This window comes from Mustela putorius, unplaced genomic scaffold (assembly GCF_011764305.1).
Source record: "Mustela putorius furo isolate JIRA1106 unplaced genomic scaffold, ASM1176430v1.1 tig00000095_pilon_pilon_pilon, whole genome shotgun sequence".
Lineage (NCBI taxonomy): Eukaryota > Metazoa > Chordata > Mammalia > Carnivora > Mustelidae > Mustela > Mustela putorius.
The window spans coordinates 39,320,580-39,346,553 of NW_025421280.1; the positions used below are offsets into that span (position 1 = coordinate 39,320,580).

Genomic DNA, 25,974 nt, shown 5'->3' on the forward strand with positions numbered 1-25,974 from the left:
GACGCAGGGGGCAGGGTCTGGGAGGATTGTCCAGTCAGGGGCTGCAGGGGCGGTGCCGAGGCGCGGAAGCCCAGTGGGTGGTTAACCCCAAGCCCCAGCTCCGGGGGCGGTGCCAGGAAGATGAACCAATCAGGGTGCAGGGGTCCGGGGAGCCGCCCAATCAGGGCGCAGGGCCCAGAGCGCCGTCCAATGAGATCGGAGGAGGGCGTACTCCAGTCGCGTGTCCACCGCTCCTCGGTGGCCCCGGCGGCCGTGCGCACCTGCCCCGCGCGGCTGCTCGCGTCCCGGCCTCCTCGGTCTCGTAGGCCCCGGTCGCGCAGCCGCGGGCTGGACGCAGGAAGAGCCCCGAGCGGGAGCGCGAGATGGTGAGTGCGCGGGTTCGGGCGGAGCCGCTGCGAGCCGGCCCCAACCGGCTGGAGGTGGCCGCGGCCGGGCGGCCCCGCGCCTGGGGGTCGCGACCCGAGTCGGTGCCCTCAGCGGGGGGTGGGGCCGCAGCGTCCTGTCCCCTCCCCCGGCCCCGAGCCGTGTCCTTCCGTGGGTGGGGGTCCGAGGAGGGTGGGGGGACCCCGCGCAGACGGCACGGGCTGGGGGCGGCCGGGGCCCCCCCTGACAGGTGCCACGTCCGTGCTCGGTTAAGGGCGCTGCCGAGCAGCGGCTCCGTTCGGTGATGCACGGGGGCGGCGTGCCATCGCGGGCGGACGGGGCTGGGGAGCTGCGCGAGGCCCGGTGGGAGCGGGAAGCGGTGACAGGGGGAAGCGGGGGGGTCGGCAGGTCACCAGGTGCCCTTGGCGGGGTGGCCGGGATCGAACCGCCGGAGGACCTGGCTGCTGCTGACCAGCTCGTTCCTGATGGACGGGTTTAAGATTCCTTTGCTGGGAGAGGCCGAAACTGCCGCTCGTTTGACTCTTGGCTGGGTGACAAGGAGCTGAGTGCGAGGGACTCCATTTGGGGTCTGTCGTCTTGTTTTTAACACTCCAAAGACTGCTGCAGCAGAGACGGGTCTCGGGGACCCTCCAGCACCTGCGGTCCGAGAGAGACAGGGCTTTGCTCTAAGAGTAGCAGAGGTGGGAAGGTGGTTCTTCTGCCCGGTGGGCCGGGGTTTGTTCTGCTTCTCAGAACCTGTTGGGACCAGGTGGGGATGGGGAGCTAAAGGGGTCAGGTGCGGGCAGGAAAGGGACAGTGCTGGGCAGCTGGTCACACCGGTGTCTGATGAAACATACGAATTTAGGGAGGAGAGACTTGTATTGAGAAGAATGAGGGCGAAGCCTGGGGGGCGGGCACTGTGGCGCTGGGGGCGGGGCTACCTCAGTGCGACCCCCGCTGTGAGCAGAAGACCCGCCAGACTAGCGTCTCAGGAGCTGTGTAGGAGGGGGTTTCTTTTCTAGAGAGGAGTAAGGAAGCGCAGGCATGGCCAGGCGTGGTGCCGACCTGGGGCTCCCTGAGGCCAGCCTGTCCACGGGAGGGGCTGTCCGTGGCTCAGGCAGGCGGCAGCCCACGGTCAGGGTCCGGAGGAAGGAGAGAAGCCAGAGCAGCCCTGGAACAGCGAGCACTTTGTGACCTCGGGTCCGTGGGGACCGGCCGCTGAGCGAATCGTGGGTGTGGCCCAGAGTGTGGATTTGGGGGGTGTCTGTGGCCGGCCGTGGGGCGGATGGACAAGGGGGACTTCCCGTGAGTCCTGGCTTGGTGGAAGGGGGCAGGGGCCCTTTTTGCAGCCGCCGTTTCCCACACCCCCCAGAGTGGGGGAGGGCATGCCTTTCACCTCCAGGACGTTTGCCCAGGAGCTCCGGGCTCAGGGAGAGCCTGCCTGTCACCGAGCCCCGTGGCCGCACTGTCCCCGTCCAGCTCGGCGTGGACAGCTCGCTCTCAGGCAGCCTTAGGTGCAGCAGGTGGAAAAAACCTGAATGCTTTCTGCCTCCTTGCTTCCCCTGGAGCGGGGCGGGCGGCCAGAGGGTCACGTCTTCCTTTTCCTGCGGATCCTCGTGTTATTCTGGGGCTTATCCAGAGAATGTCCCCCCGGGGGAAAAGTGTCTCAGTCCAGGAAGTGTCCCTGTTCATCAGGTTTGGGGGGAAGATGCAGGGGGTTCCGCACCTTCTTGCCGGGTGGGTAGAGGCATGGATTAAAGGATTCATCCAGATGCTAGTGAGTGTTCCCGCAGGGTCCAGAGTTGGGACATTGTGTGATCCTGACCCACTTCTGGTTAATAGCTGATGGTCAGATGCAGAGAAGTTCTGGGAACTGAGATGTGACGAGTTCTGACATATGATTTGTTATCATGAGGATAAAATTAAAGAATAACTGTTTTGTGAAAAACGTGACACGTTCCACTCCTGTAAAACCATAAACATGCCCTGGAACGTCCTGTCCCATTTTATCCTTGAGCACGGGGTGGAAGGGGGGATTCTACGCGTTGTCATTCACACTCTGGGTTGGGGTCTTTGTCTTATTTCAATACTCAGGGTGCTGGAAGCAGGTGCCGCACCTGGGCTGGGGCAAGCCGCACCTGAAGCTGGCCTTGGTGGGAGGTAGGGAAGGGGCAGTGGGGTCTTGCTCCCCTGCAGGAGGCTCCAGCCCCGGGACCCCTGCAGAAGGAGCTGTTGATGCTGGGAGGAGCCACAGAGCTTGGAACAGGAGAGGCACCTGCAGCCATGTGGGCCGAGCTGGGGGCACCCAGGGGCTGGGCCCCGAGAGTCAGTTTAGCATCAGCCATGGAGTTGGATTTGTGGAAACGGAGGAAGTCTGTGAAGGGCAGGGAAGGCTCTTAGGGTTCAAATGCTTTTGGAAGGGTTGATGAAGGCAGAGCCTGTAGGGGTCAGAACCGAACTCTGAGGGTTTCCTCCCTGGTGAGAATTGGGGCCCTGGAGGAGGGGCCGTCTCCACATGGATGGGGGAGGGCAGGGTGTGTGGAGCTGCAGGATTCTGTCCCCTGGGGCTCAGGGTCCCCTCCCTGTGTCCCTGGCAGAGGCCATCCTGGGCTACTGTCAGCAGGGAGAGCTGGTCCCCATCACCGGGGACCAGCAGACCGGGCCTGACCCTCTGCTGCGGGGTTTCCGGTGCCGTGTTGGGGCAGCAGCCCCTGCTCTGAGCCGCTCACCCGTGCTGCTCCTCCCGAGTGTGTCCTGGGGAGGCTCTTGCTGCCCAGTGAGGCCAGCGTGGGCGACACACTTACGTCCTTGTCATGTGTGCAGTGGGCTCTTACGTTCTCGACTGTGGGCGAGTCGCGGCCTTGGGGGGTGAGCGGTCCCCAGGCTCATCCCCGGCCGGTGTGGGCACCGCGGCTGCAGTTGTCTGACTAAGTGTAAACCGGAGTAAACACTGACACGTGGGTGGGCTGGCGCTGTTGCTGGCGGGACGTGCGTCACCCGTCGGGCGGATGCCTGTCCCCCGGCCCCGGGAGCTCTCTGGCTCGGCTCTGTCCAGCTCGGGGCGGACCTGGGATCTGCTTCGGGCCACATGTCAGTCGCTCTGATGCCCGCTGGGCTGGACACTCTGGGGTGCCCCTTCTAGGACAGCGTCACCTGCCACCACGCATCTGCGGGTTTCTTCCGTCTCCTTCACGCTCCGTGCGGTCTCATTTCTGTGTGTTGCTCGTGTTCTGTCCAGCTCAGGAGTTCGCGCGTCTCTCCGTGTCCCTGTGTTCAGTACACTTGTGTGTCCCCCCCACCCCCCGGCCGGTGCAAACCACCCTTCTTCTGTGCTGTGAGAAACCTCTTCCGTCGCTGCGGTCACACGCACCCCTGCGGGCACTTCCCCTGGCGCAGTCCCCTTGTTTCGGGGATGTGGAATCCGTAGGACTGGGCTCTGGTCCGTGTACATGTCAAGGGAAGCCATCGCTCGTTCCGCCCCACGTAAACAGTCTTCAGGGCCCCGTGTCCCCATGTCCCCGTGGCCGTCCTGGCCCCACAGCACCCGCTGTTCTCTTCCCCAAACCAGGGCCCTGTGCGAACATTCTGCTGTTTCCCCACAGGCCGTGTGTCCGTCCTCTGTCAGTGCCAACCGTCTGATCACTCATTAAAAATAAAGCTGTCGGTTACTTTACCCCCAAACTGGATTTACTCTGCCATTGCGGGAACTGCACTTGGAATCCTGTAAGGTTGCAAAACCACAGGCTCTTTGCAGGACAGAGGGGAGGAGGGCTCCGTGCAGAGGAGAGGGGGAGGGGTGGCTGTGGAAACAGAGATCTGGGAGGAAACTGGGAGTGGGAAGCCCCTTGTGGGGGGTGGGCTCGTCCGCTGGGTGGCGCTGGGAGGTGGAGGCGGGTCTCCTCCCCGGGGACCACGGATCCCAGGGAAAGTCGCGTGGGCTTGCAGGGTGCTGAGCTTCCTGCTGGGCCCCCAGTGGGGAGCACGGTGAGAACCGAGGGCGCCCCTGCTGGCGCCATGACTGTCGCCTCTGCACGCAGTATGTGGAACTTGGCGGGGGTGCTGGGGGTCCCGATGTGTCCTCTGCATCCAGGACCCCTTCCCTGCAGTGTGGCCGTTCTAGGGTCGGAGGCAGATCCTGACGGGGGCCCTTCTGGAGAGGTTGGAGAGCACCTGGAGGTGTCTTTTCAGGGAACAAAATCTCCCGATGCCCGGGTCTCCTTGTGGTCTTGCCCCTGGGCAGGTGCTGCGGAGACGGTCTCCCAGAGCACAGAGGGTCTGGCAGGAGAAGCCGGCAGCCCTTCCAGCCAAGGGTGTAAGGAGGGAGGCCAAGCTGCCTGACCGTCCTGTGAGGTCTCGGTGCTGGGAGTGCAGGGGCTCCGGGGCAGGGCGTGAGGTTCAGAACGACCGACCGCTGGCCTTGCGGACTCGGGGTGTGGGGGGATCTTGCCACAGTGTGTCCGCTGCTTCTCCGTAGTGACACGAGTGCGTTCCATGAAGCCCCGGGACTGGGGGTGTTGCACAGTGACTGCGTGGACCCGGTGAAACTCAGCAGAGCTGGTGAGGCCCCTGGCTGGTCCCGTGGGCACCCCGATCCCGATGACAGAGCTGTCCCCCTGGGAGGGACAGTGTTTCCTCAGAACTGCAGGCCCAGGACACGCGCTGGCCTGTCTACACCAGAAGGCTGGGTGCAGTGAGGAAGCGTGTAAGCCGTGGCTAAGACCTACTCCTGTCCCGGCGGAGGGAGCCCTGTGACCTCCGTCCACGCAGACAGGCGTCCGGGGACCAGGCACGCGGGTGGGACCTGGCAGGTGCGTTCTTCGTGGCTTGGGGAACATTCGGCACTAAGATTGGTTACGGAGCAGCAACCGTGTTGTTCCAGGCCAGTGGGTCCACAACGTCCAGCGGTGACTCGGGGACTGGGGAGTCCCTGCTGGGGCAGATGGATTTTACGTCCAAACCAGCCTGGACTAAGGGACACTCGATTTCAGCATTACTTGTCCTTCCCCGAGCGGCCGTTGGGTGTCCCTCGCCCGTGTTCTCACACGTCACTGGGGGAAAACCGATGTTTGCCTGTGGTTTCCTAGAGCAGCGTCTCATTTTCTGTTGGTTTTCGTTTGTGTGTTTCAGAGAGGGGAGAGCGAGCGGGTGCCTGCGCGTGTGCGAGCGGGTGCCTGCGCGTGTGGGGTGTGGGGAGCGGCAGGAGGAGGGGGAGGGAGAGGCTGGAGCTCATGCCACGCTCAGCACAGAGCCCGACGCGCAGACCTGACCTGAGCTGCCATCAGGAGTTGGGACGCGTCAGGCTGAGCCCCCCAGGTGCCCCTGGAGGCGGGACCCGTCCTGATGGCAGAGCAGACAGTTCAAGCTCAGCATCTGGTGAGTGTGGGACACCGGCGCCATTTTCAGTGGATCCCACTGGAGGCAGGAACACCTCGAGGTCTCGGTGGTATCCAAGGTCATGAGCTCCCTGGCGGGCGTGCGGACCCCCGGTGGGAACACTTCTGCTCTTGCACGCGGTGAGGGGACAGAGCCCGGGGTAAGTGCAGATGACGCCCCAGGTTGAGCCGAAGGAGCTGCTCAGGGCCTTCCGGGGACGAGTCGTCACGTGCCCAGCACGATCTGTGCTGTTTGCAACGTTCAGTTATTTAGTCTTCATTTTAATGTGTGTATTCGTTTATGTAAGTAATCCCTGTGCCCACAAACTAGCCACCCCGAGACCCCAGAGCCACACAGTCTGAGCCAGCCAGGTGTCCCTGCTGCTTTCAGTGTTTAAATCCCAAGCATCTGGAAACCATGGAAACAGCCTCCCTGAGGTGCTGTGTGCGGGTGACACGGAGCTCAGCGGGGGAGTCGTGGTGGCAGCGTTCCCCGGGGGCTCACGTGGGTCCACCCATACTGACTGTTCCTGGATCAGACGCGGGTCCTGAGTGTGAGAAAGTGCACTCCTTTAGGGACCTCATGGCCTTTGGAGGCCAAAAGCTGTCGCAGGTGGATTGTGTCTTCCCGAGAAGGGGTCTGGGAAGGGGCGGGGAAGGAAATCATCCAGTGTTGGAACACAGTCGAGCCTGTGGAAACTTGCCCTCACTCAGATTGGCTTTCAAGATTGGAGGAAAGTCTGAGCCTGCGAGCCTGGCTGCCTTTCCGATCCTTCTAGAGGAACCCGGTCCCGCGGCGGCTGCCTTTCCGATCCTTCTAGAGGAACCCGGTCCCGCGGCGGCTGCCTTTCCGATCCTTCTAGAGGAACCCGGTCCCGCGGCCTTCGAACCCGAGTAGGAAAGACGCACTGTGTGGTTCCCTTGCATTGAAACTGGGCTTTTAGGGGCGCCTGGGTGGCTCAGTGGGTTAAAACTCTGCCTGCCTTTGGTTAGGGCCCTGGTCCCAGGGTCCTGGGATCCAGCTCCGCATGTGGCTCTCTGCGCAGCGGGGAGTCTGCTCCGGCCCCCACCACCCTCTGCCTGCCTCTCTGCCTGCTTGTGATCCCTGTCCAATAAATAAAATCTTAGAAAAAAAGAAACAGGACTCTCAGTGCGAAGGGGGGCAGTAGGTGTGGGGGCAGCAAGCCGCGGGCCCAGGGGTGACTGAACCAGCGGAAGGGGCGCTTCCTTCCCGCCGCGGTGTTGGAGTCGCCCCGTCCGGTTCCAGAACCGCTTTCCCCTCTGGGGGAGCCACGGCCTGCAGGATCCCTTCCGAGGGACGAGAGCGCGAGCGGGAGGTGGGGGAGATGCTGTCTGTGTCCCAGGGTCCTGAGGAGGGGGCGGGGCACCGCGGCGGCGAGGGGTTGCGGTTCCGAGGGACCCCCGCGGTGGGGGCGGTGGGGGCTCCGGAGCCGGGGCTGCTGGGGAGCGGGGCTTGGGCACCGAGTGGCTCGGGGTCCGGGAGGACGGAGGGGCCGGTCCCCATCCGCAGAGCGCTTCCTCCAAGCCCGTCAGGAGGGACTTGGGGGACAGCCCCGCGGCCGAGGGCCCCCGTGGGAATGGGGGATGGGACGGCTGGGAGGAGGCTCCGGGGCTCGGGCGTCCAGGCGGCCTCAGCCTTTCTCAGCGGTTCCGGCCCTCGGCGGCGACGTGCGGACCCGCGGGCCGCTGGCGATCTCGGGCCTTCGGTGGCGCCTCCGCTGTCCGTCCTCCTCGCGGGCCGGAGCGAGCTGGACGCCAGAGGAGCCGCCGGCGCGGGCCGCGGGGTCCCGTCGCCTCCCCGTGCGCTCAGTCCCCGGGCGACCCGGCTCAGCCGTCCGCCCCGCCTGGCTGGGGGCCGCGCGGGAGGGAGACCCGAGTCCCGCGCACTCGCCGCGGTCCCCTGTGCTCGGCCCGCAGGGGCCCGGCTCCCGGGGGCGACCGGCCGCGGGTCCCGCAGCGCCAGGGCCGCGGCTGTGGCTGCTCGGAAGGGGTTTCCGGCGCGTGTGGCAGTGTCGTTGCCGACGTGAGGCGTCTGTCCCTCTCCCCGGTTGGGGTCGCCCCACGCGTGGCCTGGCCCGCGCCCACGCGCCCGCACCCACGGGAGACTTGGTGTGAGTCTGGGGACCCGCTGGCCAGTCGAAAAGCCGCGTCCCGTGCTTCGGCAGGCTCGCGGGGGTCTCCGTCCTCGGGACACTGTCCCGCAGCGCAGGGGACAGGAGGCGTCGGGGGTTCGAGCTTGAGAAGCCTCGTCTCCGGCGACGCGGGGTCGGTGCGCCGCGGTCAGCGGGAGCCGGGACCGGGTCAGCGCAGCGAAGGTCGGCGGCGTTTGCAGCCGGTGGTTGGGGCGGGCCGCGGTGCGGGGGGGCTGCGCGGGTCTGTGCCCCCGACGCCGCCGAGAAGACGCGTCCGAGGCCGTTTGTCTTCCTTCGTCGTTGGCCTCAGGTCATTCCAAGCGGTCTTGGGTGAGGACGGTCCCTCGGCTCCCCGAAGACCCGGGAGTCTCAAGGGACCCGTACCATGCGCATCAGATTCTGTGTTTTGGAATCATGACCTGCAGATTTAGTGACCGGTAAGACCAGTTGGGGAGATTGAGATCGGAAGTTCCCCGTAAGGGCCGTGGTAGTTCTCACTTACATCCGCTTGTTTGTTCAGTTGTTAGCAGCGCATTTGAGGAGAGACTGTGGTTTTGGTTTTGTTTTTGGAGAAGGCGCTGGCTGGCCCTAGGTGGGAGGGGAGGGGCGGGCGGAGAGGAAGAACGTCGGGCGACCCCAGGCCCCGCGCTGAGCCTCACCAGGGCTCAGTCTGGTGACCTGAGCCAAAGTCAGGAGTCAGCTGATCAGCCGAACCGCCCAGATGTCCTGCCGCTGTGGTCTGGGAACCTGGAAGTGGCCAGGGTCACCGTTGCACGCCCTCTCACAGCACTGTGGTGACTGGAATCCATTTTTGCTGGTTTTCTCTAGACCAAAATAAGAATTTCTAATCCCGGGTTTCTTTTTATGTATTTTTTAAAGATTTTTTTGAAAGATTTTATTTATTTGACAGAGATCACAAGTGGGCAGAGAGGGGGGGAAGCAGTCTCCCTGCTGAGCAGAGAGCCCGATGTGGGGCTCGATCCCAGGACCCTGAGATCATGACCTGAGCCGAAGGCAGAGGCTTTAACCCCCTGAGCCCCCAGGCGCCCCTAATCCCTGTTTCTACAGGAGTAGCCTCCTCACAGAAGAAGTCAGAGAGGCTGGCGCTCTGCCAGCAGGCACAGATCCCAGAGGAGCAGCCGGCTCTGAAACCGAGCCGGAACGAAAGCCAGTGAGTCGTCAGAGACGGGACGCCCCAACACAGGTCCCCGCAGGCCTTGCAGAGTGACAGGCTGCCGGGCCTGATCCCAGGACAGAAGCGACCCTCCCGCTCAGGAGGGGCGGGGGGGAGAAGGCAGCCAGCGCAGCGGACTCTGTGGGACCCGCGCCTGTTTGCCCCGCAGGTGGGACGTGGGGGCTTCTCGGGGCCCATGCGTGATCACCGGGGAACTTGACCCTAAAAGTAAAACTGCCAGTCACTTTTCAGCAAAACTGGGTTCATCTGGGAATAGCGGAGAATCCTAATAGGGGACACAGAAGCCACGACCAAACCACAGCAGGTCCGCGAAGGGAGGGAGAACCGCGCTCTCATAGAGAAGGGACGCGGGCGGGGCCGTTCCAAAGACGGTGTCCGTGGGAGCAAGTTGGGTTCCACGTGGCGTGGCCTCTCATTGGCTGAGTTGTGACTGTCTCTCACAGTCGGGGCTGTGTCTCTCATTGGCTGAGCTGTGACCAGCTCATTGACATGCTCTGTTTCTCATTGGCTGGGCTCTGACTGTCTCTCATTGGCTGAGCTGTGACCATCTCATTGGTTGCGCTGTTACCAGGGCAAGAGGAAATCTTCCTCCGTGGTCTTCCTGGGACCGCAGTGTACTTCCAGTATAGACTCGCAAGGTGCTAGTCTGAAGTTTGGGGATTGAGAACTTCCCCTGCTGGCCTCCGCACTCACTTCTAAGGAGTTTTTCTTGTATTTTCATATTAATATACTTTAACAGCCTTGACTTCCATTAGGTAAAATCCCACCAGCTTGCTCTACAACGCACCTCCGCTGTTCCTAGACACTGTCCCTTACAGCTCAGTAGAGAAGTCGTGCGTGGCTGGCTCAGACGGTCGTGGGGTTGAAAGGTGCAGCTGCGTTGGGCATAGAGATGACTTAAATCTTTAACAAAAATGAAAAAAGTAGTAGTGTGTTTTTAAGTTCAAACAGAACAGAAATGGACAAATCCCATAACAGTAGCCCCAGACAAACCTGGTTGTACATTCCGTGAAATTTGCTTAAAACTCTTGACCTTTTGAGATACTTGACATTATGGTCTCAATTTGGTGTCTGTCCATTTATTTCCTTATGCTGTGTGTCATTGAATAACTTTTTGTAGTTATTTTATGTAGGCCAGCAGGGGAAGTTCTCAATCCCCAAACTTCAGACTAGCACCTTGCGAGTCTATATTTGACGTACACTGCGGTCCCAGGAAGACCACGGAGGAAGATTTCCTCCTGCCCTGGTAACAGCGCAACCTATGAGCTAAATCAACTTATATCCTCCATTGGACATATTTTCAGACATAAGGACAATTAGCTAGGTAGTAGTTAAAAAGCTTAATGTTAAAAAGTCTCTTTTTGGGGGTGCCTGGGTGGCTCAGACAGTTTAACGACTGCCTTTGGCTCAGGTCATGATCTCAGGGTCCCGGGATTGAGCCCGACTCAGGCTCCAACTCGGTAGAGCCTCTGCTTTTCCCTCTCCCTGTGCCCTTCCCACACAGTTGTGCTCTTCTCTCTCTCAAATAAATAAGTCTTTTAAAAAGTCTCTTTTTAAGGGACGCCTGGGTGGCTCAGTTGGTTGGACGCCTGCCTTCGGCTCAGGTCATGATCCTGGAATCCCGGGATCGAGTCCCGCATCAGGCTCCCAGCTCCATGGAGAGTCTGCTTCTCCCTCTGACCTTCTCTTCGCTCATGCTCTCTCTCACTGTCTTTCTTTCAAGTAAATTAAAAAAAAAAGGGGGGGGGCGCCTGGGTGGCTCAGTGGTTAAGCCGCTGCCTTCGGCTCAGGTCATGATCTCAGGGTCCTGGGATCGAGTCCCGCATCGGGCTCTCTGCTCAGCAGGGAGCCTGCTTCCTTCCTCCTCTCTCTCTCTCTCTCTCTGCCTGCCTCTCTGCCTACTTGTGATTTCTCTCTGTCGAATAAATAAATAAAATCTTAAAAAAAAAAGTCTCTTTTTAATATTTAATTTTCAACTGGTTGTTTCTGGTGATTAAGTGCACACTGAGATTTGTGAGTTTGCATTCTGGAAACTTACTAAGCATCTGATTGTATGATTACCTTTCTAGTCTTTTTGGACATGGCCTGCATAATCATTTGACTTAGGAGTAAATTTTTCAGTTACAGTATTTCTTCAGCTAAAACTACATCATTAGTTTTCTCTACAAGTGATTGAAAAAATCAAACATGTACTACATTTCCACAGTAGAGAGATGTCTGTGTCTGTCTTTCCTAGTTAGCTGCTGAGGGTGAGAAGTATGTTTGGATGCTTGAAAAGACCTGAAAGAGGGGCCCCTCAGTGGCTCAGTGGGTTAAGCCTCTGCCTTTGGCTCAGGTCATGATCTCAGGGTCCTGGGATCGAGCCCTGCATCGGGCTCTCTGCTCAACAGGGAGTCGGCTTCCTCTCTCTACCTGCCTCTCTGCCTACTTGTGATCTCTCTCTCTGCCTACTTGTGATCTCTCTCTCTGTCAAATAAATAAAATCTTTAAAAACACAGAGGAGAAGATAAAGAGGGAGTCATTAAACTCATTATCCCTCACAGTGCAGAGTGACGTGTGAAGGGGTCTTTCGCTCCCATCCCGCTGTATGCAGCAGAGACACGTGTGAGACAGGACCCGGCCTTCCCGTCAGATGCGTTCGGAGGACTGTTTTCTAGATTGGGCTGTCCCACACGCTGGGAAAGCTCTGCTGAGCACGCGTGTGTTGACCCAAACGAGAAAAGCGTAGACACGTATCTGTTTACTGGGGAGAAGCAGCCCACCGCTGAAGACTCGGAAAGAACCATGAGGAGGCTTATGTGCAAAGCCCAGCTGCTTGTTCACTTTCTCTGTCGCAGTCTGTGCTTCAGGGATGACGAGAAAGACAAGACGAGGCTTTCCGTAACACGAGAGCTCCGTTACTCCGAGACTCGGAAAATACAGTGGAATGATTGTTCACTCACGTTGGCTCCGTTGAGACGAGTGGCGGAAATGGACGCGACCGGTCTCTGAAAACTACAATAGGATCGTGTCAGTTAATACTGGTTATCTGTTCTTCTCCATATTGGTACATTTTCAGAGCTCAGCAGGCTTTGCAAAAAATGCAAGTAGAGTGACATGTTCTCCTTGTATTAAGGCGGATCTGTGAAAGTAATCTAATACAGTCACATCTCTTGGCGAACCGTGTGCTCTCACCTGAGAAATGACCCACGCTGTTTGGCGGGAAGCCCCCTCCGGGCCAGGAAAGGATCCTGAGAGATGCTGAGCTCGGTTGACTCGTGGCTCCCTTTCCTCGTCTCCAGGCCCGAGGACATTCCTCGCCTTCCGTGCCAGCTGTGTGTACGAGGAAGTACGTGAAGTCGCCCCTGGTTCCTGATCCAGGGCCCCTAAAAAACCCTTGTCCTTGCTGGGACATAGGAGCATCTTCTGTTGCATCAGGTGACTCTGGGTGGGCTCCTGGCTGGCTCCCGGTGGAGGCTGGTCCCCGGGAAGACCCACGGTGATTAGAAGCTGGAACTTCTGTCCTGCCCCATTCCCTGGAGGAGGGGAAGGGCTGAAAGTGGGGTTAATGGTCCATCAGGCCAACGAGGTGAAGCCTGCATAGAAATCCCAGTAGAAGGGGGTTTGTAAACGTGGGGTGCGGGAAGGGCGGGGCACCCCGAGAACTTATGGACCTCCTTTCCCATCCCCTGTGCCTCTGTTTTCCTGGCTGCTCCTCTGTATCCTTCCCTATAGTGGAAAGCATAAGAAAGTGTTTCCCTGGGTTCTGTGAGCTCCTCCAGCAAGTCACTGGGACAACGGAGGGGGCACGGGAACCTGCTCTCCTGCCCGTCGGTCAGAAGTGCGGGTGATGGCAGGGCCTGGGCCTGGTGTCTGAACCGTGTGTGTGTTTGGGGTGGGGACAGTCTTGTGGGGCCGAGCGCTGACTTGTGGGATCCGACCCTGACTCCAGGTCGGTAGCCTCAGGGTGAGTGTCCAGGTACAGCCTCAGCTGGCGTCACGCGGGACCCTGTGGGCCTAGATGACAGAGATGATGGAAGGACAGCGTTCTCTGGGGAGGTGGAGGAGACACAGAGGGAAGAGACGCGGGGAGGCGCAGGTGTGGGCAGCAGGGAGAGAGACAAACGTAGGTGTCGCGTCCCATCAACACGCCCATTCTTGGGGCTCTCAGTGCTGACCCCTTCCCTTTGCTGGCACGCGGTGCTGCAGTTTTGTAAGTTGTTCTCCTCTCGTTTCCGACCCGAAGGGCTCTGATGGTCCCACTTCGGAATGTCGCAGGATCCATGGGACGGTGCTTCGCCAGGAACCGTCCATGCCGGATGCAAACACTACGTAGGTGGTGGCTGGGCTCATCTCTGTGTTCTTAGAATTTTGTCTATAGGACTCCGGGATTTCTAAACTCTGCGTCCGACACCTGCTGAGGATGGAGTCTGCCTTTCCGTTTTTATTTTATTTATTTTATTTTATTTATTTATTGGACAGACAGAGATCACAAGTAGGCAGAGAGGCAGGCAGAGGGAGAGGAAGGGAAGCAGGCTCCCTGCTGGGAAGAGAGGCCGATGCGGGGCTCGATCCCAGGACCCTGGGATCATGACCTGCACGGAGGGCAGAGGCTTTAACCCACTGAGCCACCCAGGCGCCCCTGCCTTTTCGTTTTTAAATCTTTCTTGTTTTCTGTTGCCGCACCGGCCGGGCCGTCACGGGTGTGCAATTGTACGCCCGACTCCTCAGCTGCTTGTTCCCGATCTCGGAGGGAGCCGGTCACGTAGGGAATCGGCTCTCGGTTCCGTTCAGACACCGCTTCTTCCTCATGGTGCTTGTTTCCATCTGGTCTCTGAGTCAGCTGTGTCCACGCATGGGGACGCAAGACAGGCATGTCCTCAGCGGGTATAGACTGGAAGCCTGTGGTTCGTTGGTCTTGTTTCCACTAGAGGCGCAGATTATGTTCATGAAGAGTCAGTATCGAGTCCATTTCTAGAAGAGAACAGACTTGGTTTTGTCTTCTAATGTTATCTGTACATTTACGTGTAAGATTTCCTTCTAAACAGGAAGAAAATCTTATACCTAAGGTTTGCCTTTATACTTGTGAATGTTGCGTTTCAAAACTGTGTGAATTGTCCTTTTCCCACCTTGCTAATGCTTCGTGATCCCTTCTACATTTGGGAATCACCAATGTTTAAATGCTGGTACCGGGGCGCCTGGGTGGCTCAGTGGGTTAGAGCCTCTGCGTTTGGCTCAGGTCATGATCTCAGGGTCCTGGGATCGAGCCCCGCATCGGGCTCTCTGCTCAGCAGGGAGCCTGCTTTCCCCTCTCTCTCTGCCTGCCTCTCTGCCTACCTGTGATCTTTGTCGAATAAATAAATAAGAATCTTGAAAAAAATAAATAACAAATGCTTGGTATCTGCCCTATGCACTGTTTGAGATGCCTTTCAAGTGTGGGGATATTTGAATCTACTAATTTCGCTTCTTTAATGACATCTTTAGATTTTCTGTTACCTTGCGTCACCTCAGGTATGTTACCAATTTGTATAAAATTATTCCTTTATTCTAAAACATCTTTTGTTGTGGGGAACCTGGGTGGCTCAGTCGGTTAAGCATCCAATGCTTGATCTGAGCTCAGGTCTTGATCTCAGGGTCGTGAGTTCTAGCCCTGCATCGGTCTCCGTGCTGGGCATGGTGCCTACTTAAAAATCAAGACGTTGGGCAGCTCAGTCGGTTGAGCATCTGACTCTCGGTTTGGGTTCAGGTTTCGATCTTGGGGTTGCAGGACTGGGCTCTGCACTCAGAGGGGAGTCTGCTTTACCCTCTCGCTCTGTTGTCCCCTACTTGTTTGCTCTCTCAAATACATTAAAAAAAAAATCTTAAAAATCTTTCTCCACAGCTAGTTTATAATATCTCCTAAGTCTGCTTAATCTCTGAAATTGTAATTTTGTTTCTTTTTCATACTTTTTACTTGCCTAAATTCTATCATTTTTGAGTAAAATTGCCAAAAGATTAAGGAGGATATATTTTTAGCTTTTATGACTTTTTCTTTTTTAAGAGAGAGCACATGTGAGTAGGGGGAGGGCAGGGGACAGGGCAGAATCTCAAGCAGACTCTGTACTGATCACAGAGCCCCATGCTCGATCTCATGACCCTGAGATCAAGATCTGAGCCGAAATCAAGAGTTGGACACTTAACCGGCTGAGCCACGTAGGTGCCCCTCTATGACAATTTTTTTTAAATAGCTCTAACTGAGGTGTGGGTCACAAACCGTGACGTTTATCTGTTTAAAGGATAAAGTTCTACGGTATTTATTGTATTTACAGAATTATTCAACCATTTGCACACTCATTTTAAAGTATTTTAATAATTCCATAAAACAAAGTCCATTGGAGCAACTGGGTTTGGAAGTGTCGTTGCTTCCCATTGGCTGAGTTGTATCTGTCTCATTGGCTGGGCTGTTGCCATGTGGGGAAATAATCTTCCTTCTGTTGTCATAGTACAGTGGTGTCCCCGTGCAGCCGCAGGTCCTTCTCTTGCTGTTGCTTCTGCGGTTGATCAGGAGTGGTAGGCCGTGGGGGCTCCAACTGCTGGTCTTGGACTCCATCCTCTTCCTCCTCCTCCTCCTCCTCCCTCCTTCCTTCTTCCTCCTCCTCCTGCTTTTTAAAAAAATATTTACTATATTAGAGAAGGAGAGCGTGAGCGGGGGGAGGAGCCCAGGGAGCGGGAGAGAGAATCCCCAAGCAGACTCCCTGCTGAGTGTGGGGCCTGCCGCGGGGGTTGATTGTGGCCTGAGTTGAAACCAAGAGTCAGACGCCTAACTGACTGAGCCACCTAGGTGCCCCTCCTGACTCCATTCTTAGCAAGATTTCCCCGTATTTTTTACATTTCCCCTTTTTGGTAGAGGCCTTTTCTCAAATGCATCATTGATTATGAGTCAGTTTTCCATTTTTAGTGGTTTTGTTTCTTGGTGCCAGGAAAGAGCTTTCCTGGTAGTGATGTCCCACGTCCTAGGGAAAGTACACGGCAGTGGAAAACCGGTTAAGGCTGTATTTGAATAACAAGAAACGTTAGAAGGGAGGCGTCTGAGGCACTCATCTCCAGTCCCTGTTTATCAAGATGGTAAGCACTGGAGATGATCTCCTTGTTGGATACATCAATTTCATAACGTTTTGACAGATGACAACTGTGAAAGCAAAAGTAACATGAAAATCCAAAATGTGTGATGGTTCTAAGCCAGGACTGTAGGTCTGAAAGTAGCCAATTGAATATTGGCAGTTTTCAGACTTGGGGACATTTTTTTTTTATTTTATTTATTTATTTGACAGATCACAAGGAGGCAGAGAGGCAGGCAGAGAGTGAGAGGGAAGCAGGCTCCCCACTGAGCAGAGAGCCAATGTGGGGCTTGATCCCAGGACCCTGAGATCATGACCTGAACTGAAGGCAGAGGCTTTAACCCACTGAGCCACCCAGGCACCCCAGGGGGAAAATTTTTTTATTCTATTGGTAAAAACCTGGAGTCACGTATTCCTCCTGGAATTTGCATTAGGAACTGAGTCAGTAGCATGTGGGGCTTAGGAAGAACAGGGTGCCAAGGGTTAACAATGGTATTGCTTGCTCAAAGGTTCTAGACAAACCTTTATCTTTGGCCATTGGGTTTTCTCCCAGGTAGAAAGAGGCCATTTCAGGGACTAGTGTGTTGGATGCTGGGTCTCTGAGGCTTGTAATTTTCTATTATGGGCCTGATGCCTTCAAAGGACTTCTTTATTTATAGGGTATTAATTCATTCTGGGAAGACACTTTGAGAGATCTATTTTATTTTTAAAAGATTTTTCTTTTTATTTATTTGACAGATCACAAGTCGACAGAGAGGCAGGCAGAGAGAGAGGGGAAGCAGGCCCCCCCCACTGAGCAAACAGCCTGATGCGGGGCTCGATCCCAGGACCCTGAGATCATGACCTGAGCTGAAAGCAGAGGCTTAACCCACTGAGCCACCCAGGCATCCCTGAGAGATCGATTTTAATCTTGATGGGAGGCACACTGTGGACCCTGCCAGTATGAGTTGAGGTTTTTGCCCAGGAAGAGGATGTAGGTGATCCAATCAAGACAAATGATCCGTGTCTCCAGACTTGACTGTTGTGTGTCAGAGATGGAGCAGATGGAAGCTGTGGAAGGATCATTTATTTTCTTTGCTTTTATGTTGATTACTGTTATCAAATTCTAGTCTTGTTTCCCTTTTCTGGGACAGAGATACTTATTTAAAAAAATATCTGCCCAATGAAATGAATGGGGCATAAGATCTAAGTAGAAAATGGTTTGTCTCTCGGGGCGCCTGGGTGGCTCAGTGGGTTAGGCCGCTGCCTTCGGCTCAGGTCATGATCTCAGGGTCCTGGGATCGAGTCCCGCGTCGGGCTCTCTGCTCAGCAGGGATCCTGCTTCCTTCTCTCTCTCTCTCTGCCTGCCTCTCAGTGTACTTATGGTTTCTCTCTGTCAAATAAATAAATAAAATCTTTAAAAAAAAAAAAAAAAAAGAAAATGGTTTGTCTCTCAAAGGACCTAAACAGAAGGGAGTGGGTTCAGACACAGGAATCGGTTGAGGTTCGGGAGGGACCTCTTTGTACTTTGTACTTTGTACTATAGTCCTCCTAGGTGGGGAGTCCTACAAGTCCTTGTCGTGTCAACAAGAACAGAGATTCACTCCCAGTGTGGGGAGTGGTTTCTTTGAGCTGATTACAAGGGAAGACTGGGAAGGGTCCCTGTGGTCCCCTGCAGCTCGATCACTGGGAGGGAGGAGGACTTTGGAAAGCCTGGCTCCAGGGAAGCAGATGTGGGAGCACTTAAGTTGGTAACAATCTTTCTACCATTGCCCTGGTCCTCTGCAAGAATAGGATAAACGAGTCAGGTTTTGGGTTTGTTTAGGAACCTCCATTTGCCAGAATTGAGGATTAGGAATTCCAGTGGTCTTGAGGCCCCTAACTGGTTCAGTGAGTACAGCTTGCAGTTGATCTCAGGCTCATGAGTTCGAGCCCCACCTTGGGCACAGAGCCTACTTAAAAAAAAAAAAAAAAAAAAAAAAGGGGGGGGCTAATTAAAAAAAGAATTTTAGCAGTTTTTCTTTTAGGTGACTCATCTAGGATGTGTGTGAATGGTTTGTCAAATTTACCTGCAGTGGACATATTTTCGCATTCTAGCCTGGTCCTTATGATTAAAGGGAAAAGATACTTGTTCTGGTCTTTAATAAACATAGACTTAAATGCTACCTGGGTGGATTCCACACCTACAGGAAGACCAGAATTTTCTTTAAAGACAATTTGGAGTTGGTTTGTAATCGTCATGGAGAGGCTGGTGATCATGTAATGTTAACATGATCAGTTAAGTGGCTCAGTTGGTTAAGTGTGACCTGCCAGTTATTGTAGTAGCAAAAATGGGTTTACTTGGTAATAGCAGAGATTTACAAGTCTTTTTTTTTTTTTTTAAGATTTTATTTATTTGTCGGGGTGGGGAGGGGGGAGGCAGGCTCCCGCTGGGCAGGGTGCCCAATTTGGGACTTGATCTCAGGACTCTGGGACCGTGACCTGCACAAAAGGCAGTTGTTCAGTGGACTGAACCACCCAGGCGCCCCGAGATTTGCAGTTCTGTTATGTAGGGAGGACCTCTCCTTCATCGAGGAGAAGGGGATATTAAGAGGGGCTGTTCCACCTGACATCCACTGGAGCAACCTTGGGGTTCTAGCCCTAGTGTCTTCTCATGGTAGGCTGTGACTGCCTCTCGTTGGCTGGGCTGTTGCCAGGGGAGGAGAAAACTTTCCTTCCTTCGTCCTGCTGGGGCAGTGATGTGTCCGAGATTGTCTCCTGCTATTGAGTGCAGTGGAGGTACTGGTGGGAGCTCCCCTGTGGTCTTCTAATTTCACTGGAGTCATGTCTCTGTTACTCATTTTCAGAGAGTTGGTGGGCTCTCGGGTGGTTTTCACTTGCTGGCTGTTACGAATCAAGCTGCTGAGAGTGCGTGGAAATAGTGTTGGTGCTCGTCTTCACTTGTCTTGGGTAGATCGACAGTAGGAGTGCGATTGCTATATTGCACCGTGACTGGACGGTCATCATTTTGAGGATGTGCCGGACTCCTCCAGGTTGTGCCATTTTGCATCCCCAGCAGCAGAAATGCATGAGGGCACCTGGGTGGCTCAGTTGGTGGAGCATCTGCCTTTGGCTCGGGTAGTGGTCCCAGGGTCCTGGGATCGAGTCCTCTGTTGGGCTCCTGGGATCCAGTTCCACATTGGGCTCCCTTCTTGGCGGGGAGCCTACTTCTCTCTCCACCTGCTGCTCCCCCTGCTTGTGCTCTCTCTCTCAAATGAAGAGAGTCCCCCTTTCTCAGGTGCTCACCAGCACTTACTTGTTTCTTTATAGCCATTCTAGTGGGTCTGAAGGGGTATCTGCTTATAACTTGACATCCATTTCCCTGATAACTGACATCTAGCATCTTTTCCGGAACCTGTTGGCCGCTGGCATATCTTCTTAGAAAGGTACCTGCTCATATTCATTCCCCATGATTTGATTGTATTATTTTTCTTTATATTATTGTTTTTTATTTTTCATGGGGTCATACGGATTTTTAAAACATATTTAAAATACAGGAGTTACCAGGTGTGTGATAAGCAAACCCCAGTTATAACCCCAGTTGAAGTAGAACTGATCTTATTAAGTGATGTGGGTGGCATATGGGATTTTGTTTTTCCCTTAAGTTTTAAGAACATAGGTTTTGTTTGGACGATCTCAGATTTTTGGAAAAAAAAAAAAAGATTTTTAAACGTTCCAGGAGTGCGGTGCCATCCCTTGTTGCTCTGACGGCGTGGGTCAGCCTCCTTTTCTTTATCTGTTAAAGTCGCCAGAGGCTGTGGCCATCAGTCTCTCAGGGGCTCCTCTTTCTGGCGCGCTTCTGCTTGCATTCTGGGCACCGGGGTATATGGTCGAGGCCCTGCTGATTTCCGTGACTCTTCAGGAACTGGAGCTCCTCTTATGCACTGCGTGTGCCAGGCCCCCGGGCCCTGTGGCCCTGCTCACTGTCCACCTAACCCAGGGACAGGGTGATGTCTGCCTCTGCCGGGATAGAGGGGACTGTGCTAGGCTCCTTCACCTTGTTGCCTTCCAGTGAGAGCAGCACTGGAATCTGTGTGTTCACAGCATCCTGACATCTGGTTCCAGTTTTGGGGCTGACAAGGCAGTAACCGTCCTTGAGCAAGTCAAAGATGTGCCGTCCAATTTCAGTGTGGTCTGAACGAGTATTTCACTTTTCATTCTTTCCCATACAAGTGTGCTCAGATCTGCTCATTTTCAGTACAAATAGCCTATATTGGGGTGTATGTACGTCTGTATGAGCTATCGTCGTCGCCCTCTGCTTTGGGGTCCCAGCCCTTCCCATCACTGAGGGCACTGCTGTGGGTGTGTTTGCATGTTGTCACTTCCCGCATGGGTGTGACTTGGGTCCTAGGGTGGGATGCGGTTCCCCGTGTGTCGCCCCCGCATCCTCCCTCACACACGGGTGAGGAGGGAGCGCTGCTGCAACAGAACATGTGGATGTTCCAGGATGCGGTGGTCTTTGCGGATGTGGCTGTGAACTTCACCCCGGAAGAGTGGGCTTTGCTGGATCATGGTCAGAGGCAGCTCTACAGGGATGTGATGCTGGAGACCTGCAGGAACCTGGCCTCCCTGGGTAAGCATGGCTCCACCCTGACTCTAACCTTGTAGCCAATGAGTGTTTCTTACAAGTGTCTGATCTTCCTGGGGCCGAGGAATGGGAATACGATGAAGAAGAGACAGATGTGGTCCAGGCCTTTATGGAAACTACTGAGGGTCACATACTTTTTCCATGAAAACAAAGTTTCATGTGTTAAATTGACTTTTGCTGCAATCAAAGTCTGAGACTCCCTAATTTTATCAGCGTGAGGATGGGCTCCTTTGTGGTTTTCAGTTCTGCGAAGGATGCGCTGTGGTTCACACCCATTTCTCCTAGTAATCATGCTGCAGGTAATTCTCCTTGTAATCATGCTGCAGGTAAACTCGCACTTTGTCCTCTTCGGTGACCTTGAAGACCAAATCAGCAGCCCATCTACCAGACTGCTTGTGGCCCTTCAAATCCTCCCCCCAGCTGGGCTGTTGTGGGGGGCTGGGCGGCGCCACACCCACCTTCCGACCTCCCAGTGGCAGCTGGGGCAGTCAGGCAGGCTCCCCCGAAGGCCTCGGTGCCTTCAGAACAGTCCAGCCGCCCTCAGTCGGACCAGGTTCTGGAGAAGGGAACGGCATTTGCGCATGTCTGTTAGAAACGTGACTCCGTCCTTGTGCTGAGAAGGGTGATTTTTCTCATTCCCCTGCTCTCCCTGTCGGACATTTCATCCATCCTCGCCCACGGGGCAGGCCTTTCTGTGTTCTTACAGACATAGTGTGTGCGTGTGAGGGTTTTGCCCAGTTCTTCCTACTTTACTTTTCCAATAATACTTTCTCCACATTAGTCTCCATTGATTTTAAAGCATTTCCACATAAACAGGCTGCCTTTTCATACGCTTTTCCTCTTATTGCCAAAGTCCCAAAGCACTTAGGTCCTTAGAATTTTTCTGTGGTCACATGTTCATTCTAACTGATGAACTTCATTTACATTTGGGATCAGTATGGGAAGAGAAATCCCCAAATGGTCTGTTTTCTGAATTTTCTTTACCTTTAAATATCAGGTCATTCCCAAGAAATTAAATTGTGCTTCCAATTCTTGCAGACTGTTGCACTCAAGTTAACCCTTTTGGATCAGGGACTCAGCTGAATATTTTGGAGAATGAACTATCCAGTGAAGATAAAATAGTAACATTTACAAGAAATGATTCCTGGGCTCTTTTTGGATTAAACTGGGTATTTCATCACATTGGAGATCAGTCCCAGTCCCAGGAGAGGTGTTTGAGGTGAGTGCCTCTCTCTCCCATAGGAGAAAGGGGGATCTTGGCAAATTGTTAGAATACTTTGAAATTAAAGAAGGCATGGAGTTATAAACCTAGCTCAACAGTTGTGTAGTCGGAATTACACAAGTTCTTCATAAATGTGATGTAGTATTGATCAGCAGATATATAATTCAGCTCCAGACATTTATCAGGAAAACCCACATGTAAGAAAGTTTGACGGTGGGGCGTCTGGGTGGCTCAGTGGGTTAAGCCTCTGCCTTCAGGTCAGGTCATGACCCAGGGTCCTGGGATCGAGCCCCATGTCGGGCTCTCTGCTCAGCGGGGAGCCTGCTTCCCCTTCTCTCTCTGCCTGCCTCTCCATCTACTTGTGATTTCTGTTAAATAAATAAAAAAAATCTTAAAACAAAAAAAAAAAAAGAAAGAATGTTTGACAGTTATGGGTATTACTGGGCCCTTATTCTGAGCATTTGGCTACTTCTGCATCATAGCAGTGTAGACAGTGACAGAAACATGCCCATTCCTTGGAAGTGGTCATTATGTAGTCAAGTAATCATTAATATCAATAGATCGTTAATAAAGAGATCAGTTAAAATGATTATTCCGTAACAGTGTGCCTTCCCATTTTGAACAGAGGTCATTTGGTGGAGCGGGTCTGTGAAAGCAGTGAAGATAATCGACGTGGAGAAACCAGAAGGCAGATGACAAGTCTTACCGTGCGTGAGGATCGTCCTACTGGAGACAAGTCCTGTCACTGCGCCAAGTGTAGAGAAGCCTTCACAGATGGTTCTTTCCCTGAGAATCCACAAAGATCCCACCCTGGACACAAACCTAGTCCCCGTGAGGAACGTGGGTCGGCCTGCAGCTGTGTCTCGAGCCCCAGCCCTCACGTGGACCCAGGCCTTGGAGAGAAACCTTATGAACCTCAGGACACTGGGGGAGCTTCGAAGAGAGACTTGAAGAGTCGCGGTAGTAAACAGTCGTTAGAGTGCCAGAAGTGTGGGAAAACTTTCCCTTGCAGGTCGTCCTTTCGGGGTCACGTGAGGGGTCACTGTGGACAGAGAGTCCATGCGTGTGACGTGTGTGGGAAAGTCTTCACGTATCAGTCTTACCTTACACGTCACGTGAGAACTCACACTGGGGAGAGACCCTATGAATGTGTGGAGTGTGGGAAAGCCTACAGTTGCCTCTCGTATTTTCGAGAACATGTGAGAACGCACAGTGGAGAGAAACCCTATGAATGTCAGCAGTGCGGGAAGACGTTCAAGTATCCCGCGTCCTTGCAAGGACACATGACGACACACACTGGAGAGAGACCGTATCTCTGTCAGCAATGTGGGAAAGCCTTCGGTTGTCCCAAGTACTTCAGGAGACACGTGAGAACGCACAGTGGACTGAAACCCTATGAATGTACGTTATGTGGGAAAGCCTACAGTTGTTCCTTATCCCTTCGAGAACATGTCAGAACTCACAGTGAAGAGAGACCCTACCAATGTCCGCAGTGTGGGAAGGCCTTCAGACATCCTCGCTATTTCCAAAGACACGTGAGGATGCACAGTGGCGTGAAACCCTACGAGTGTAAGGAGTGTGGGAAAGCGTACAGCAGCTCCACATCGCTGCAGGAGCACGTGAGGACACACACCGGGGAGAGGCCCTTCGAGTGTCCACAGTGCGGGAAGGCCTTCACTCGTCACTCCTCCCTTCAAGGACACGTGAGGGCACACAGTCTGGAGAAACGTTACGAGTGTGCACAATGCGGGAAGGCCTTCCGTTGGTCCTCGTCCTTACAAAAACACGTGAGGACACATAGTGAAGAGAAACCCTATGAATGTCAGCAGTGCGGCAAAGCCTTCTGGTACCCCGCCAACCTGAGAGCCCACGTGAAGACACACACTGAGGAGAGACCCTACGAGTGTCCACACTGTGGGAAAGCCTTCAGCTGTCACTCCTCTCTTCAGGTACACGTGCGAAAGCACAACGGGGTGAAACCCTATGAGTGTCAGGAGTGCGGGAAGGCCTTCTGGTATCCCGTGAACCTGCGAGCACACGTGAGGACGCACACCGGGGAGAGACCCTACGAGTGTCAGCAGTGCGGGAAGGCCTACAGGTGCCCCGCGAACCTGCGGGTCCACGTGAGGACGCACACCGGGGAGAGACCGTACGAGTGTCAGCAGTGCGGGAAGGCCTTCAGGTATCCGGCCAACCTGCGAGCCCACGTGAGGACGCACACTGGGGAGCGACCCTACGCGTGTCAGCAGTGCGGGAAGGCCTTCAGGTACCCGACCAACCTGCGAGCCCACGTGAGGACGCACACTGGGGAGAAAGTCTGAATGGAAGGACTGTGGGAAAGCCTTCACTTGTCCTTAAGATCGTGTGTATCCAGTCAGACACACTGGCAGGAAGCCTTATGAATGTACAGACTGGTGGGAAACCTTTAGGTATAGTTCCTCGTATAGTTTGTACATAAAAACTCAGGGCTGGACAGCGGTCTCTCTTTGTTATAAACATGGTTGTGCCTTGTAAGTGCCTCGTCCCTAACGGGGATCCCCGTCATATTTATTTCCACTGCATGTTGCCAGGAGGAACCCCTGAGATCAAATATTCCTCTCTGTGCCCTTTGTATGAGATATATTTTGTTACTTCACACATGAAAATTGTAGAGTTCTATAAAATTTCTCCTTTCCGTGACGATGTCTTTGGGCCCCAGGGGTGACAAGTGATGTGTGTGTATATCTCGCCCTCTCTTGTGGAGACTGGAAACCCCGACTCTGTATCTGCCCTTCCTTCCAGTCTTCATGACTGAATGATGGATCCTCACGTTTGCTTACTGCCGCTGTACGCCACAGCTCCGCGCCCCACAGAAATGAGTGAACGTGCAGGGCTGCGGAGCGAGGACGGTCTCCTCCGGTTGTGTTCCGGTTTCGGCCCCTGCTGATCGCTCTTCATCTTGGTGGTTCATCAGTCATGATGGCGTTAAGAAGAGAAACCCTGTGGCGTGAAGATGAAAGCTGGCTTCTGGCTGGTTCCACTGAACTTCGTTGTGAGTGTGGTGAGGTGGGAGACCATGTGTCCCAGAGTCCTCCTCTCTGTGATTCTGAGGTGAAGGCCGTGAGGACAGAAGCCATGCTTTTCTGGCAGGAGACAGAGATGCGTGGGAACCCACATGGGCTTGGGTCACAGTGCATCTTCTCGATTACTGATCTGTCGTCTGGAACAGCCTCCAACCTGACACAGGTTTGACATCCGTTTTTGTTCGGTAGCACACTCCAGACACTTCTCCACGAGCTCTCCTGTGATGGACCAGCTCGGTTTTCAGGTCCACATGGTTCCTTGCGCTGCCCTGTGGCTCCTTGTGTCCGTGAGGCCACCTCTTCAGGGCGCCGTGTGTAAGGATGTCTCTCATCCAGGCACCGTTCATCTCCCGTGCTGTTTCTACCGCATGATTTCTGTGGTGAGCATCCTGTCCCTTTCAGGATAGATCTGTGTCCTGCCTCCCCCCGACAGAATTAATGCTGCAGCCTCAGATGCGGGAAACCTCCTTCCCTTGTTGCACTGTAGAGAGGCTCCAGTAACCCTGTATTTCTTCCTTCTGGATGTTTCTATAATTGGAATAAGCACTTGTGAGTGTATGGCAGTTTGTGGCAATTCTCACCAATAGCTGACGGCTGACTGCTATCTAAGAGATAAACCCAGTATGCTTAATTCCTTTCTGTTGAAAGATGTAACTTCCCAGGGTGTTTTTTTTTTTTTTAAACACGTAATTCAGAACAGTGGTTTTATCTTTGTTTTGTCAAGTGTGTTTCTCTCCATTGTTTCATGGAAACCACATTACTGAGATTTTCAAATCTGTTGCATACTTGCAAATGATAGGATGTTTTATGTCCTCTATTATTTTTTTAAGATTTTATTTATTTGAGCAAGAAAGAGAGTGAGCATGAGCAGGGAGCCTGATGCGGGACTCGATCCCAGGACCCTGAGATCATGACCTGAGCTGAA

The 25,974-nt window shown here is 54.4% G+C and overlaps 1 protein-coding gene across 1 annotated transcript; it reads left to right on the forward strand.

Moving 5' to 3' along the window:
• Positions 1 to 193: 193 nt before the first annotated feature.
• ZNF77 (zinc finger protein 77) lies at positions 194 to 25,974 on the forward strand. The gene is given in 5 exon segments (XM_004771335.3): positions 194 to 365; positions 20,624 to 20,750; positions 21,804 to 21,984; positions 22,613 to 24,301; positions 24,303 to 25,974. Coding segments are annotated over 5 exon segments (2,043 nt in total). The 5' UTR covers positions 194 to 362; the 3' UTR covers positions 24,346 to 25,974.